This window comes from Canis lupus, chromosome 29 (genome assembly GCF_048164855.1).
Source record: "Canis lupus baileyi chromosome 29, mCanLup2.hap1, whole genome shotgun sequence".
NCBI lineage: Eukaryota > Metazoa > Chordata > Mammalia > Carnivora > Canidae > Canis > Canis lupus.
In genome coordinates this window covers 5730994-5747949 of record NC_132866.1, presented here as the reverse complement: position 1 = coordinate 5747949, position 16956 = coordinate 5730994, and the positions used below count along the sequence as shown (strand labels likewise).

At 48.3% G+C, this 16956-nt stretch overlaps 1 protein-coding gene across 1 annotated transcript in view; it reads right to left on the bottom strand.

Annotated features, from left to right (window-relative positions):
- Positions 1–3326, bottom strand: part of ADAM12 (ADAM metallopeptidase domain 12) — a 329912-nt gene extending 326586 nt beyond the window's left edge. The window contains exon 1 of the mRNA XM_072804906.1: positions 3143–3326. Coding sequence (XP_072661007.1) covers positions 3143–3215 — 73 coding nt within the window. The 5' untranslated portion in view covers positions 3216–3326. The remainder of the gene's footprint in view (positions 1–3142) is intronic.
- Between the last annotated feature and the right edge of the window lie 13630 nt (positions 3327–16956).

The following is a 16956-nucleotide window of genomic DNA, read 5'->3' as shown; positions in this document are numbered from 1 at the left end:
AGGCATGCACTACACCAGCTATTACACTGCTTATTTCAGAGCTGTGTGTCATATAAAGGTAAAGAAAAAAAACTTAAAAAAAAAATCTGTAGTCAGGTTTTCTGTTATTTGCTACTGAATATTCCTAGCAAGTTATCAAGTAGTTTCATCTCCCATGCACCCATCCTTAGGCAGTTCCTAGAAGATGGGCCCCCCAAAAGTAAGGAATAAGCTATGAAAGAGAAAGTTATGGTGCAGAAACAGGTGATCCCACAGAGGAAGGATGCGAAATGAATTGTGAGCATCTTAGTAGTAAGTGTAGTCTTGAGACAACAGCTGCACTATATCCTAAAAAGTAACTAGTTTATATTGGAACAAAAGGATAAAGGGCTCCAGGAGAGAGAACATTAAATAAAAATAAATGATGGATAGATTACCTGATGTGTTTGATCATGTTGAAAGGAATTTAATAGTTCTCCCAGAAAGTCTGGAAGGTAGAGATTGGTATACAGGAAATAAAGCAAAAACAGGTGTTTTTTTTTTTAAAGCAATTATTAACTCTAGGAAAAACAAAAAGTTGCAAGAGGTATGAAATGGAATCATAGAACACTGTGTGGCTCAATTGTGAACAATATTTGCAGTCTTCATAGAGCAAACATTGAATTTTGTTTTTTAAAAATTATGGCAACACTATACTGGAAAGTTGGAAAGAAGAGATGCCAGTGTGGCTAGAGTAGAATGAGGAAGGAGGGGAATGGTAAGAAAGGAGATCATAGAGGAAAACAGGGATTAGGTTATCCAGAGGTTTGAATTTTCTTTCCTAAGAGCTGCAGAAAGCCACTGGAGAGTTTTAAACAGGAAACCAGCATGATCCAACTCATGATTGAAAATGATGACTTTGGCTGTAGTATTGGGAAGAATACACTGTGCAGGGGCAGGAGGGAGAGCCAGCAGACCAGTTAGGAGGCTACTCTAGCAAGGATACGAGGCTTCTGCAGAAGAAAGAAAAAGAAATTGAAAAGGGGGGCTGGGTTGGGGAAGGCATACTTCGAAATGGTGGGCAGAGAGCAGATGGGAATCCATCTTAGAGGCTGGTAGCTTTTAGGGAGAAAGGCATGACCTTCCATGTGTTAGCAGGAGACATCTGGAGAAGGCAGAGGGTGTCCTCACTGAGTTGGGAAGGCTGGGGAAGGAATGGATTTAGGTGTAGAAGGTATGGGATCTACGGTTCTGTTTTGGACCTCTTGGGTACCAGGTAGACAACTGTTCTGAGCCATGGGGTAACACACAGGGAGACAACCCCCAGCATATACTCTGCCTTCAACAAGTAGTAATTCCTCCTTTTCTCTTGCCAACACAGAGGCATGTTTTATTATATGCTTGGATTTTTAAGCAACCGCAATCCTAGGATTTGGGGGGCACTGATTGATCTAAGAACTGATACTGAGAATCCAAAGATAAACAAGCAGTGAATCCTGGGATATCACCACATATACCCCACTCAAAATGTTTAGGTCTAACCGGTTTTGTACTCGAGTCATATCTACCCCAGGGAAACACTCTCTCCACCAAAGCTGCAGTCATAAAATAATAAAAAGTTCCCCCACTCCGTGAAATAATTTCCCTTTATTAGCCTGATTGAGTAAACATTTTCTTCCAAAACAGATAATTCATATTGTCCGTGCTCAGTGGACCTCAGTCTATGTGTGCGGAGCATATGCCAAGCTAAGGACCACCTCGGGCACTTGGGAGATTCCGTTTGAGTCTTAAAAAGTCCCTTGTCAATAAACACTCAAAAGGACCAATTTGTACAAAAGCCTTTTGACTACTATTATTTTCATTTGCAAGTCATGGAGCTCTTTAAACAGTCAGCAGTATTCTTCCTTGGCTCCCCCCCATTGTTTTTCACTGCTCCGTGCAATCCTTTTATTTAATCATTAATTCCCCAATTGGTCTTCATTGCTGCGCGGATTTTAACGAGAGCTGGGTTTTAGCCGCATTACAGTAGATGTGGTGGGGGCGGAGGGTAGCAGTGGCAATTGCAAAATAAAACGTACCATAAAGTGGTAACGGCTCATGATTGAGGCCAGTTGTTGAAAAATAAATGCCTGTTAACGGAGAGAACCATAGACATTCAAGTCGGAGGCCAAGGCAGGCCATTCATCGGTAGGCAGGCAGCGCCTCTGGCGGCAGAGAGGCCGCGCTGGCGGCGCCCAGGAGAGAAGCTGCTGAATTTTTAAAAAGGCACCTGCTGGGTGAGTCCTCATCATGCAAAAACAAAAGCTCCACAGGTGCCCGGTTTTAAGGGGATGCCACTCGAGGAGCTCTAGATCCATAAAACAGCTGTCACACCTACACTTTTTTAACTTCGAAAGGGGTTGTCGCTTCACACAGGTTGATTTAAACGATGATTTATTGCCCAGACACTGACCAAGTGGCGGGAGGCGGAAAAATTCTGCTCAAGTTTGGCCGCCACTGACAACGGGGGAGCGATCTCGAATTGAAAAAAGAAAGAAAAGAAAAGAAAGAAAAGAAAAGAAAAGAAAAGAAAAGAAAAGAAAAGAAAAGAAAAGAAAAGAAAAAAGAAATAAAAGAAGTGGGAAAGAAAACTAAAGAAGTAGATGAAGAGTTGACTTAAAAAAAAAAAAAAAGGAAGACCGCTTGGCATATGTGCCAACGGGCACACCTGCGGGCGGGTGCAGGGGATGGCTCACCTGCGTCACTGTGCTCCCCCCCCCCCAGGTGCATCCGTGGGGGTGGAAAGTGGAAACTTGTCGGAGGCCGCCTGGCCCAGAACTTGAGGAGGGGGTCAGGAAGAGGAGCCGACGCACACCATCCCGAGCCCCACGTGTAACTGTCAAGGCTTAGACACCCTGGCAAAGGGCACCCCAAGGGGGAGGCGAGCAGCCCCGAGGCTGTGCCGTCCGGGCTCCGCGCTGGCATCTTCCGGGCCCCGAGCCAAGCGCTCCCTCCTGCACCCCCCCATCCCCGGGCACTGGCACCTTAGGGAGCAGGGGCTCCCCTCGGCGCCGGGAGCGGGGACCCCGGGGCTCTCGGCACATGCGCCCCGCGCGCCCCCCGCGAGGTGTCCCCGTGGGGACGAGCCCCCCCCCCCCAGGGCTGGACAGGAGGCCCGGGGAGCCGCGCGGGCTGGGACACTTACCTCGGGCCGCGGGGGGCACCAGCAGGGCCCCGGCCAGGGCGAGCAGGAGGGCGCGAACGGGGGGCGCTGCCATGGTGGGCGGCCTTGGGTGCAGCAGCTCTGGGGCCGGGCGGCGGGCGCTGCACCATCCCCCGCGGGCGGCGCCACCCGAGGGCTCTCCCGCCGCAGGGACGCAGCCCCGGAGCCCTCGCGCAGCGCCCGCGCCGCCGAGGAGCCAGGCTAGGCTTTCATTTTAAAAAAAAAAAAAAGTTTCCCCCCCCAATCCCCCGCCCGCCCCCGGTGTGTGCGTGTGCGTGTGCGCGCGCGCGCGGCCCTGGCACGAGCCGGCCTTGACCGTTGCAGTGAGTGAGCAAAGTGTCCGAGTTGGCCCGGGACGAGCAGGACCGGCGGGGAGCGCGGACGGGGAGGGCGGGCAGGCCTGTGAAATGGATCCACGGCCAGCAGCCCCCGCTCTCATTACCACGGAACAAATTAGCGTCTCCCCCGCCCGCCGGCGGCGTCCCGCGGGTCCTAGAGACCGCTCGGGCCCCCCGCCCCCCCCCCCGCCAGGGTCCCGCCCAGACCCGCGGCTCGGCCCCCCCACCTCCCCCCACCTGCCCCCCCACCCCCGGGGGCGGCTCGGGGCCGCGCGCCCCGGCGGCACAGACGTGGCTCGGTGGCGGCGCGGGCGCCCGGAGCGCACACCTCCCCGCCCCGGGATGATGTGGCCGCGGGCCCCGGGGCGCCCCGCTGCCAAGAGCACACGCGGCTGCACGGTCCAGCTTTCCAGGCTGAGGCTGGAAACGATGACTCGGCGGCTCGCTCCCCGGGTAGCGGGTCTGAAAGGCCGTCCTGCGTGCGCCCCGGCGTGCGCCCCCCCCCAGCCCCCCGGGGCCTGTGCCCTCCGCGCCCCCGCCCCCCACCCCTCGGACACTGCAGCCCTTGAGAGTCATCTCGGACCCCCAGGGCGCAAGACGACCTCTAGCCATTGCGCTTTGGATGCACTGCTGTAGGTTTTAGGTTGCTTTCCCCACCCAGGGCACGGCCCCACAGAGGGCTCCCCAAACCTTCCCGATCCTGGAGAAGCATCTGAGTGTGTCCCCGCTGGAAATACAGGTTCCCGGGCGCCCGTCCACGCGTGTGTGTGGCCCGGGGAGCACGGGGGGGGGCCTGGGAAACCTGGGCCAAGCCCCTGGAGGGCCTTGCCTGGGGTCGAGGCCTGGCTCTTGGCCATCTCCATCCTCTCCGCCAGAGAGAGCCGCCCCGAGCCCTGATGTCCATTTGGGTCACAGGACCTGCCCTCTCCAAGACGGTGGGGATCCACAGCCAGGCATGGACGCTCAGCAAAGGAGCGGGGTGTGTCAAGGATGGTGGCCACCACCCGCAGGATCCTGTGACTTCCCACCAATTCCTAGCAGAGCCCGCATTCCAGGGGGCAACCCGGGAGCCAGTGTTTGAGGATACTCCCTTTACCGTGTTTCAGTTTCCTGGGGAAAGTAGCTTTCCTATCTCCCACCCACTCAAGGGGGTATTTGCCATGTTCTCAAGAACCACCTCAACCCTTTCAACAAAGTAGAGGCCTTTAAAACACACACACACAAACCGGAAAGCCAGGGGCACTAGGCAAAGGGCCCACCTTCTGTTGGCCTGGGCACCTCAACACTCCATCTGGAAACAAGGCCTGGGTCTGAGCCCCAGTTTAAATCCAGCCCTGCTTATTCCCTACACCCTGCCCCCCCCCCTTTCTCTGGTCATTCATTCCCTCCATCAACAATTAGCAACACTAATGTGAGGGACTTGGGAAACCAAAGAATGGGAAATGCCTTTGGCCTTCAAAGACTTTTGGCAGGACAAACTGATAAATCAGGGCTATGGAACGGCGTGACTGGTTACCTAACCTGCTTAATAATCACTGGGCTGCTCCTTAACCGCTACATGATTCACGAAGGGACCCCGTAGGATGGCAGGATCGCGCTAAAGTAAATGCCGCCGGTGCATCATTTCAAGATCCCAAATATATGGAAGAAGAAAGTAGCGTAGAAAGGTGAGGAGGCTTCCCCGCGGTCCCAGGGCTAAGGACTTGGTCAGAGCCCACGGCAGATCTGCCCGCAAACACAGCCTGTGTCTTCAACCCTGACTTCCAAGCTTCAGGTCCAGCATCTGTTAAGTGAAAGTAAAATACAAGCCTCCCACGTGGTGGTGAGCAGTTAAATAAGCTAATACAGCGCCCCACCCCCAGCCCACGGGATTCCGGAGGGTTTGCTAAGATTTCAAATCCCCTGGTGTTTGCACTGGACGTTATTATTAGGACGGTCTGGGAAGTTTCAGCAACTACCCAGTGGTTCCGATACCTTGGTTCCCAGAACGTTCAGCAACGCTGTGCAAGGAGATCAAAATTGTTTCCTTTGAAGTCTGGGCGTCGGACTAGTTTGAGGAGGACTCTAGCGGGACTGGCCTCTTGAATCTTTGTGAGCGGACTAATTTTTTTATTCATAATGGACCTCCTATGTGCTGCACATAGGCGGGGGCTTTATATGGTTTCTAATGATCCATTCCTTTTTGTTCTTCTATATTCAGCTGTTACTCTTGACTGTGGAAGTCCAGTTGTTGTTTTTGACTCTTTCCAAAAGGCTAAATGTACCCCAAGACCGTCCTTGGTTTGTTTTTGATGGAATGAAAGAAAATAGCCAGCCAATGCGGGGGGTAGGGGGGTGGTAAGTAAGACAGGAAAGAAAATCCTAGCCACAGTCCTGGTGTCTCAACCATTTAATACCCCGCATCTGTGAAGCAAGGAGCCTGGACTGACACTCCATCCATAAAGACTTCATGCTCGTCCATAGCAGCCGGCCGGGCAGAGGGAACCTTCCATCCGTCCGGCAGATGGTTGGCCTTTAGATGGGAACCGTGCCTCCTCATTCACAGGAAATAGAAGCCGACATGGCATTCAATACTGGATTGTTAGGTCATGGTATGGGGTCAGAGGCCAGGATCTGCTCATTAAAATTTCAGATAGATGGCCTGTTGTCCCTTCCTTTCCAGAAGGATTGACCTTTGCAATACCGTTTCCTGTGTGCTATTTTTGCTGAACAGCCTGGGCATTCATGAGCAGGGCACTTACTACTTACCCAAGCTCACACTGAGCTCAATCCACTTTGCGTACAAGCCGATGAGAAATGGAGGCAGATTTTCCTAAGCCGGGATTTTACAGGTAGCCACTCCTGACTTCTGTAAAGGCTCAGCCTCCCCGCAGCTTGACCCAGCGATGGAGCTGCAGACGCAGCCTCACAGAACAGCTTTCATCTATCGGCGCACAGTTCCCAAGCTTACTGCAAAAGTAAACAAACACCATCGCCCGGTGATTAAGATTCTTGGGAATCTTTTTAATTCCATCTCTTGGAGGGCTTGAAACTCATGACCCCCTCCGTCCGTGATAACATGGAGTCCGTTTCCTTTTCATAGATCTCATTTCCAGAATCCATGCCTCACTTCAAGAGGTTTCTCAGTTCTCACTTCAAGAGTCCCCAAGAAAGAATTATTTGGGGGAACTAGGGTCAGAACAGACACAGAAGATCATCTAGGCCAGCTCTTTCCAATGCCGTCTATGCTCATCTATAGTGCCCTGCCACTCGATCATCTAGTATTTCCTTGTATGCCTATTGTGATGGGGAACTCATTACTGGTCACGTAAGAGAGCCCATTTTTAAGCACCCGCGAGTGATTGACAACATCCAGGAGGAACAGAGAGCCACCCCATGGACAGAATGCCAGGCGTGGAGCTAGCACCCCTGGCTGCACTGGCCTGTCCTTTTGCACTGTCACTGGGATGGGCCGAATAAACAGGCGGTACTCTGAAAAAAGAAAACAGGGAATCTCAAAAACAAACAAGAACTCACAAGAATGACCAAATATTTGAAGATCCTTCATCATTCAAGAAATAAAGCTTACTCTCCTTCCCTTTTTGTGTGGGCCGGGCTGGAGACGCATCCTAAAGAATAAAATATGGCCAAAGTGACCATGCGTGAGCTCTGAGACTAAATCATGAAAGGCAGGAGTGACTCAGGTCACTCACTCTGAAGACAGCCGGCTGCCGGTCCAATGGGGAAGAACTGGGATGGGACACAGCCGTCTCCCGCCATCAGCCATGTGAGGGGGCTACGGTGGAAGCAGAGCTTCCAGCCCAGTCCAGTTTTTGGCAGCCCAGGGCAGTGTCCGAGAGATCTCACGGCCAGCCCACCCGCGAGGCGGCTCCCAAATTCCTCACCCACAGAAACTGCACGAGATAATGAATGCTTATTGTTTTCAGCCACTAATTTTGGGGGCTAATTTGTTACACAGCATTAGATAACTAATCCACACCCAACAAAGCAAACCTTCCATTTCCACCAGAAAGTCTGCAAGGATTTTAATATCAAGGGCACCTCCCTTCTCGTTTGGGTTTTGAATATAAGTCATGGATAGATGCAGGGTGCCTGGGTGGCTCAGTCGTTTGAGCCTCTCACTTTCGGTTTCGGTTCAGGTCATAATCTCAGGGTTGTGGGATCAAGCCCCACATCCAGCTCTTTGCTGGGTGTGGAGTCTGCTGGAGGTTCTTTCCCTCTGCCCCTCCTCTCTCTCTCTCTCTCTCTTTCTCTCTCTCTCTCCAATAACTAAATAAAACCTTTAAAAATTAAAAAATAAAATGTCATAGATGGATGGCCACAGGCCTCAGCTATGCAGCAGCATAATTATCAACAGTACCTTCCATTCACTCTCACAAGCACCATGGTTTGTGAACCAACTGTACAGTTATCCGATCTGTAGATTAGTGTCTTTGATGCCGGGGGTGGACACGCAAGCTTGATTTTGCATCTTGACTCAGTTCCTTGTAGGAATGATGGTTGAACGTGTGATTGGGCTCACCCCGTGATGGAGAGTGCACCTGCCGGTGTAGCCATAGCCACCAAAGCACACCGTCTAGGGGTGTGGACTCACAGGCTCTCTGCGAGGATTTTCATGCCGTGATCTGATCTGAACTGCCACTTCCGGAAGTTGTGATACATTTTTTTACCAGCTGCCAAAGCACAGGCCGGCATTTACTGCCGACTGGATCGTGAACACATCAAAGAGAAAATGTGATTAAAGGTCATGCTTGCTCTTGGATGGAGGGACCCCCCAGGAGAGACAAAGACGCTCCCACCCGTCCCGGCCCAGGTTTCTGCCCCGAAAAAGGGGCACAGGCTCCCCGCAGCCAGGAGAGCCGGGCCTGGGGGCCGCTGGAGACCAGCCAGGCCCTCCCTATCTACTGGCCTCGTCCCCAGCAGCTCTCCTCCCAGGGAGGGGCCAGCTCTGTTTTACAGTAACCCCAGGGAAGGCCATTCCAAAACGTCCATATGTTTTTGAAACTCCTTCTTTACCTAATCTCTCCTGTGGCGGATTAAGCCATTTGCCTCTTATTCCGTGCTCTTGAAATTGGAAGATAACCCGACACCGGCCCCTCTCCATGTATCTGAATGCAGTCCCCATTTCGACTTTACTGTTTTAGGCAAATCAACCCCAATTTCTTTAACTTGTCTCTGGGGTCCCATTCTTGCTCTCTTTAATCATGTTTTTTGGTCTCCATTGGATCCTCTCCAGTTTCCTGATTTCTCTTCAACTGTGGAGGCAAAATGTGTCCGTGGAGCTTCAAGAAGGGTCCGTGTGAGGCCGTGGGGAGCAGAGGCCGGTTTATTGCTTCGGCTTTATGGGTGGCGGGGGTCTCTCTGCAGCTGAGACTCTTAACTCCTCTTAGGAGCCGGCCTGCTTTCCACTCTGGGGGTGACGAACAGTTCTGGGTGGTTCCGGGGCGGTGGGCTGCTCTGATCCGGGTGTGTCTGGGCCTCCGTCCCATCACTGCGTGGCCGTGCATGTGGCACATGCAGGGCTCCTTCTTCACTTCAGCCCGTCCCCTGGATCTTAGTTTCTATGCTCCTCTGATGGACACTTTTATGCAGGCCTCCTTTGTCCCATTAACTACTCCTCACAGGATTCAGGCAGAGAAGCCAACTCAAATTTCTAGGGCCTGGGGTCCATTGTTCTTCCTCCTACACCAAGCTCTGGTCTGGGATGTGCTGGAGCTTTGAGTTTGTAGCAGATACCAAACATCTGATGGTTTTCATCACCAGCATGCCCTGGCCCGGCGATGCCCCGGCTGCCGTAAGCCCACCAACACCCAGCAGCGGGCAGGTGTGCTCCCGTCTCCCTGGGTATAAGCATCCCCAGTGGGTTTTCTTTTTTTCCCCAGCAAGTGTTAGGCAATATTCCCCGGGAGTTTTCAGCTTTCTTTGTCCTAGGCTGAGCTGAAAAATAAAAAGAAGCTAAGCAGACATCCCCAGAGCCCCTCTGTGTCCCGGGCTGGAGGTGAGGGACACAGACAGCAGCCTCTAGTCTCCTGACCCCCCGTGTGGCACAGAGCGTGGCTCTGAGCCCACCTAAAGTCATCGTAATGGACAGCCCCTGTCCTGAATCCAGGATCTCATCGACCCCAGTGAATCCTGTCCATTACCCTTGTTTTGAAGGAGGAGATGGAGGGTCTGAGGAGTGACTTGGTCACAGACTTGATAGTGGTACAGCTGGGATTGGGAGCTGAGTGTGTCTGACTCCAAAGACACCCTCCCCTCTCATTTCCTCCCGGCCCGCCCCTTCCTTTCTCTCTCCCTCCCTCAACCACACTCTCCCACTTCATAAAGTCCTGTCTGTCTCCTGGGCCTCAGGAATGGCTCCTGAGTCTGCCTCCCCCACCCCCAGCCTCAGGGCTGGGTAACCATGGTGCCTCCCCTCAACAGCAGTCACAGGCCCCTGGAGCTTGTTTTGCTCTCATTCTAGCCACTGCCATTGCAAAAGCACTTTTAAAATGAAAATCTGACAAAACTTCACTAAATCCCCATGGCCTTTAGTAACATGTCGAATCTCCTTCCTGGGATACGCCAGGCCATTTGGGATTCGACCCCAAACAGCGTTCCCAACCTCATCTGTCTCCTACACCCAATACACAGCCACGCGGGACCACTCCACATGTGCAAAGTGTTTAACACTTCATGGGTTTCTGTGCTTCTCTGAATGTCACAATACGCTTCTCCTCCTTTCTGAAGCACCCTTCAAAGCTCACAGCGACGCCCTTTCCTCTGCATTGTTTTTTCTACTCCTCCAAGCAAAGTGGAGACTTCCTCTCTTTGCTTGTACAGTTCTTTGCCTCTAAGTGCTGGCATCAGGTTTACCACTTTCTACTCTAACGATGGCTGTGTGAGCCTGCCTGCCTTACTCAACAGAGAGCGCCTTGGAGGGAGGGCCCCTCGACCTATTATCTCCGATATGCCCGTGCCTAGCCCAGAGCCTGGCAAAAAAGAAAGAACAGCAATTTCTGGTTCAGTGGATAAATGAACCAATGTGTGACTATTCCCACTTGGGTCTTTAAGACTTTCCCTCTCCACACAGCCTTCCAAACTGGGCTCAAGGATAGTGACTCTATGTAAGCATATTTATTGTTGAGGTCCAAGAAGATAAGTAGGCAATATTTTATTTCTCTCCCAAACCATTCCCCCAATAACCTCTGTAATTATTCCAGTTAAGGCCCATTACCGTCGCAAATCAAGTTAAGACTGATTTGCACAGTGCTAGCAATCTGTACCAGGACATGTTTTATAAAATCTTCCATTTTTAACCAAGTCTGTTACTTCTGGTACTATTTTTAAATTTAATAGAAACAAAAATCAAACCCTTTTAGAACTAAACAACCTCAGACTGTGTTTTGTTCTGGTAATCAGACAATGGATGAAGATTGTGGTTACTTGGAGATATTGCCAACAATGGAAAAAAATAAATAAGAGCATGAGTCAGAATAATTTGAAACCAGAAATGTGTGTTGGTAATAACTCAGAAAGTCACATGGAAGAGGCTTGGTCACAAAATCAAATTTGATTTTTTTAAAAAATTATAATCTATTAGAGAGCCCCTTCTACCTGGTAGTGTGCCAAGGAACCTTACAAAATCTAGTATTGGGAAGTCAAAATCCTGCACCATCCGGACAGTGCTGTCTCTCTGGGGGGCAGGATGCAGACAGTCTCGAGTGCCATATGGAAAAATGACCCACAGTGGTGAGGAAGCAATGTATCATTGGAGAGCGGACCATTAAAGCCGGGTAAAAGCCATTGCTTCAGCCTAATCCTGTTAGGCACATTTCCAGCAGCACCCTGGGCGGGGGTGACATGCAACAGGATTCCATGTCCAGCTACATAGCATTGAAATACCAGAAACATTACCCATAGTGCAATTTTGCCGTTCAGAACCAGCTGCTTGTCCACCTATCCACAGAGGCAGGAGAGCACCCCACTTATTCATCCCCCAACAGAATGCTGTCCCCAGTCCTGTGTTGGGCATCCCAAAGACCTCAGGCTTAAATCTGCCAGCTTGGTCCCCAGGCCCAGCAACCATGCTCTCCATCCTAGAAGTCACCATCCTAGAGAAGGAAAATGCAGGCAGCCAGCAAGGGTCCAGGAGAGGATCTGTGTCATGGTCCTTCAGGCCTTAAGAGGACAGACACCGAGGATCTAAACATGAAATCTTTCTAGAGCTGAACCCCACCCCCTCCTTCTGCTTAGGTTTGTGGCAGTTGACCTATTTTACCGCTCTTGTACCGACCTACTTTTGAGTTCTATTTTGGAAAGTGACACAAAAGTGCCTTGTACCCCTGCAGAAGAACCACACGCACAGGCGCACATGTGCTCACACCCCAGAAATCAAGGCTGTGGCAGGGTTCCACACAGAAGCTTTTTCTTCTGTCACGAGAAAGCTTGCCAGCACTTTAAAAAGTGTCAACAGTCCTTCCAGAAGTAAAAATACATAGATGTTAATTTATTAGATGCTTAGTTTTTGGTAAAATACCTGCAGGGGGATGTCAATGGGTGCTGGTGGAAAGCCTCACCTTCCAAACAGAAGCCAGCCACTGATGTACGAGCCAGGTCAGATCTGGCTGCGGATGCCCTCCCAAAATGCCTCCTGCTTCGTGTCGCTTTCATCAGAGGCTGCATATCTGAGTTGTACCCATCCTGTAACTGGTGGACTAAAATTGCGTATCTGTTCTGTAAGAGAGACTGATAGTCTGGGTAGCAGACAACCAACATCTGGTTCCCAAGTGCTGGGTATCGGTCTGCCAACAACGATGCTGTGATAACAGTGATTGCCATTTGCTGAGCGCTTATTACAGTCCAAACACCTCACATATGTAATTTAGAAACTTCTATTACCCTGGGAGGTACATTCTATTTAGTTACCCACTTTACGGATTTAAAACTAAGGCCTGGCGACACTAAATAATTCAAGACCCCCTAACTACTAAATAGCAAACCCCTGTGAGGACTCGAACCCAGGTCTGCCCAATACCAGCATCTGCATTTCCTCCCCCTAAACCACACTGCCTCTTCTAAAAGCAGATTCCACCCAGATTTAGATTTCAATCCTGTGAACTTCCCACTGCCAGTAAGCCATTTGGTTTCTGTCCCTTATCGCCTATAAAATGGGAGCGCTTTTTAGCATTGATAGATTTTTAGGTCAATTAAAAGTAGAAAGACATTAAATGCAATGTGGTATCCTGGATCAGATTCTGGAACAGAGAAAGGGCATTAGTGGAAAAACTAGTGAAATCTGAATAAAGTCTGGAGTTTAGTTAATAGTATCGTACCAGTGTTGGTTTCCTGGTTTTGACAAATGTACCATGTTATTTTAGATGTTTACAATAGGGAAAATTGGATGAAGAGTATGTGAGAACTCTACTATCTTTGCAACTTTTCTGCAAGTCTGAAATTATTCCAAAATTTAAGCGTTTATTTTTTTAAAAAGAGACATCCAAACAAATAAAAGGAAAAGAATGGAAAAATAGTAAGTCTCTTCCTGTGGTTTCTCATTGTTGATATTTGAACCAAGTATTTATTGTAGGCTGGACAGAGAGGGGGACTGACATTTTCAATTTTACATCAATGCATTAGGATGAACACATTTATTTAAGTACGCTTATTTAAAAGTGCTACCAAATGCACTGCAGTTTCTTTGTCCTTGTATATTTTCTTAATAAATTCCCCAAGTGGATCTATTTAATGTAAATATTTTTGACATTACAAAGTAGTCTCAAAAGCTAAGTGGAGAAAAGTGTGTGTAGCATGCTACCATTTATCCAAGAAGATGTGATATGAAAATACATGTATAATATATGCTATTATTATATTGCTTTTAAAACAATAGGATAAACCATAATTTTTTAAAATTATTCCATATAAGAGGAGGAAAGGATTATGACAGAGAGGGAGGAGTCCATTAGACTTCTCCAAATATACTTCGGTTTGTACATTTGATTTTGAAACCACGAAAATATCTACACTGATTAAAAAAATTAACGTATATTTTTAAATTTTTAAAATATTTAAAAAAATCAGTCCCCAAAAGTCAAAAGCAAAATGAAACAAACGTAGCTATATATTGATCTGTGGCACGACCACAAAGGCAGAAACTATTTCGTGTGACTTCAAGACATTAATTTGACTGTACATCCTTAGTTAGACATACACGAAGAACAGAAAGAACATAACGAAAGGAAAAACAAAGGGTTTTTAATGATCATATTACAGACTAGAGGGCTAGAGTTGTTATTCTGAGATTTTAGATTGATGGGATCAAGTAAAATGCCCCCTAAAGGCTGAGTGAAAATATTCTTACAAACTCATACATTTTATTTTTAAAAGAAACATATTATCTAGCTTTATGCACTGAAAAGTTCTGGAAACAATGACCAACCCATCACTAATGAACGCAATCCAGTGCTCAGACTGTGGTCTCCGAGGGCCATTTGCATTAAATGCAATCAGGGCTCCTTGGAGAAATGGCTGACTCCGGCTCCAGGAGACAGAATGTATAAGGTGAACCAGGAAAATCTTGTCGTATCAGAAGAAAGGAAGCTAAAAGGCTCCTGGAGGCAAGCCAAAAGGACCCAGGAGCCAACCTGACGGGGCCCCCATTAGTCAAAGATAAAATAATTGGAGCATCAAAAATAATAGCCTAGTGAACTGAACACAAAAAAAGTACATTTGTATTCATGAATTCACTAGAACAGATAAAATCAAACAAAACCCACCTCTGTTGGCTCAGGATGCTAGCCAACCAAATCATTATTTCAAAAATGGTTAGGGACACCTGGGTGGCTCAGTCGGTTAGGCGGCTGCCTTCAGCTCATGATCCCAGGATCCTGGGATGGAGCCCTAGTCAGGCTTCCTATGGCCTGTTTCTCCCTCTGCCTCTGCCTCTCTTCACCCCCTCCCCCAACTAATGATCTCTCATTCTGCTCTTTCGCTTTCAAGTAAGTAAATGATATCTTTTTATTTTTTAAATAAAAGAAAGAAAATGGATTAACGAAGAGAAAGATCATCCTGTCATAGGAACTCTAACTTTGGGTCTTCAAATAGTTTTGATGAAGGGAAGTCTGTCTTTAGGGAAGCAGACAAAGTAATCAGCGTAGAAGGAACAATACAATCAGAGTATCATGGTTTTGCAACCCAGTGAAATAACAAATCGAGGAATGATCATCGGTGGCTGCTAACGTTTCCAAAAGAGATGACCAGATGTTGTGCCTCTGATGAAAGTATACAGTATTTTGTCCAAATCTAGCCAAAATGGACTTTAAAACATATAATGAGCAGAGAAAAGTATTCAAAGACACCCTGGGGATGCAGCTCGCGAAAGCTAGGTGGCGGGCAGCCAGAGCAGCGCTGCCCAGCATGGGTTCACAGACCAGCATCAGCATCCCTGGGGTGCTTGCTAGAAATGCAGATTCTCAAGCCCCACCCCAGACCTACTTAATCTGGAATCTCTGGGGCTGGGGCCCAGGGAACTGCGTCTTCACAGACTCTCTAGGTGATTCTTTTGCATGTGGGAGCATGAGACACACTGACATGCAGGGCAAGCAACCTGGTTACTTCAACAAATGGCCTGCAAGTAAAATAAGAAAGGAAATTTACGGATCCATAAAGAATTTTTTTAAAAATCAGCAATACTCTGTATGTGAACTTTGTGTGGCTCCTGATTGGAACAATCTGTAAAAATCTTTTATGAGGGAAATGGGGAAATTTGAATACTGACTTGATACTTGATACTAAGAAGTTACTGTTAATTTTTAAAGGGATGACAGTGATCTGGTTGTATTTCTAAGAGTCCTTTCTTTTAAGAGTCCTTTCATACTTCGGGCATGAAAGGATGTCAGTATTTGAGATCTGTTTCTAAATAATTCTGGGGTGGGAGGTGGGGAAACAGGTGAGGATATGACAGAAACAGGATTAGCCATGACTTCGTAATCATTGAGACTGAGTGTTGGGTGCACGGGAGCTCCTCATACTTCTCTTTCTCTCTCTCTCTCTCTGTCAATATTTCAAACTTTTTATAATAAGATTTTTTTTTTAAAGGACTAGGGCAGCCCTGGTGGCTCAGCAGTTTAGTGCAGCCTTCAGCCTAGGGCGTGATCCTGAAGACCCGGGATCGAGTTCCGCGTCAGGCTCCCTGCGTGGAGCCTGTTTCTCCCTCTGCCTGTGTCTCTGCCTCTCTCTGTGTGTGTGTGTCTTTCATGAATAAATAAATAAAATCTTAAAAAAAAAAAAAAGGGACTAACTCAGGGGCACTTGGGTGGCTCAGCTAGTTAAGTGTTTGCTTTCAGCTCAGGTCATGGTCTCAGAGTCCTGGGATCGAGCCCTGTATCAGGCTCCCTGCTTGGTGGGGAGTCTGCTTCTCCTTCTCCTTCTGCCTAAACCCCCCACCTCTCTCTCTCTCTCTCTTTGAAATAAATACATAGAAACTTTTTTTTTTAATTTATTTATGATAGTCACAGAGAGAGAGAGAGAGGCAGAGACACAGGCAGAGGGAGAAGCAGGCTCCATGCACCGGGAGCCCGATGTGGGATTCGATCCCGGGTCTCCAGGATCGCGCCCTGGGCCAAAGGCAGGCGCTAAACCGCTGCACCACCCAGGGATCCCCATAGAATATTTTTTGAAAAATAAAACAAAACAAAAAAGGTCTAACTCGGGAAAATAATACAGCAAATATAACAAAATGCTACCATTCGTTACATGGATTAGTGGATGGATTAGGGTGGCCATTATGCTTTTCTCTCTACTTTTCTCTATGCTTGAAAATCTTCATATGTAAAAACAGAAAACTTCATTGGAAAAAAATTGAAATAGGTTCTCATGCTCAAAAAGTGGGCATCACTGTAGGAAACTCACATATTTTCTTCATTATTGATCATTTTTGTGTGCAGACACTGTATTAGTAGGAGATCATATATGACACAATCTCGGGTGTTATTAAGAGTTATTAGCATCGATTTAAAACTGCAGGAAGGGAGGCCCAGAGAGGCGTTCCCGGGGTCACTGTGCTGAGTGTGAGGACAGCTTCACATTGTCTCTACTTGGTCCTGGGCTCTTCCTACTTCTCTCTCTTCTGGAACTAGAACATCTCAGAACAAAATCTTTTCCCCAGTGTATCTGTTTATAACGCCTACCAACTTGGGGGTCCTTTACGCATCCTGGGACATTAAGTGATAGCATTCTGTTTTGTGTATCTGTTAGATGATTTTTTTTTTTACTTAATGTTTACTATTATACAGAGCATTTGAATATTAAACATACCATTTCATGAGTTTCACTTACACGACTCCCTTGTATTGCCACCCTGATTAAGACATGAATATTTCCAGCACCCCCACCACCCTTGCCCCAATCTAATCTAGGCCCTCCCCCACCCCGCCCCCCCAGGTAAGGACTCTGCTGCCTTCCATCACCAGGGACACA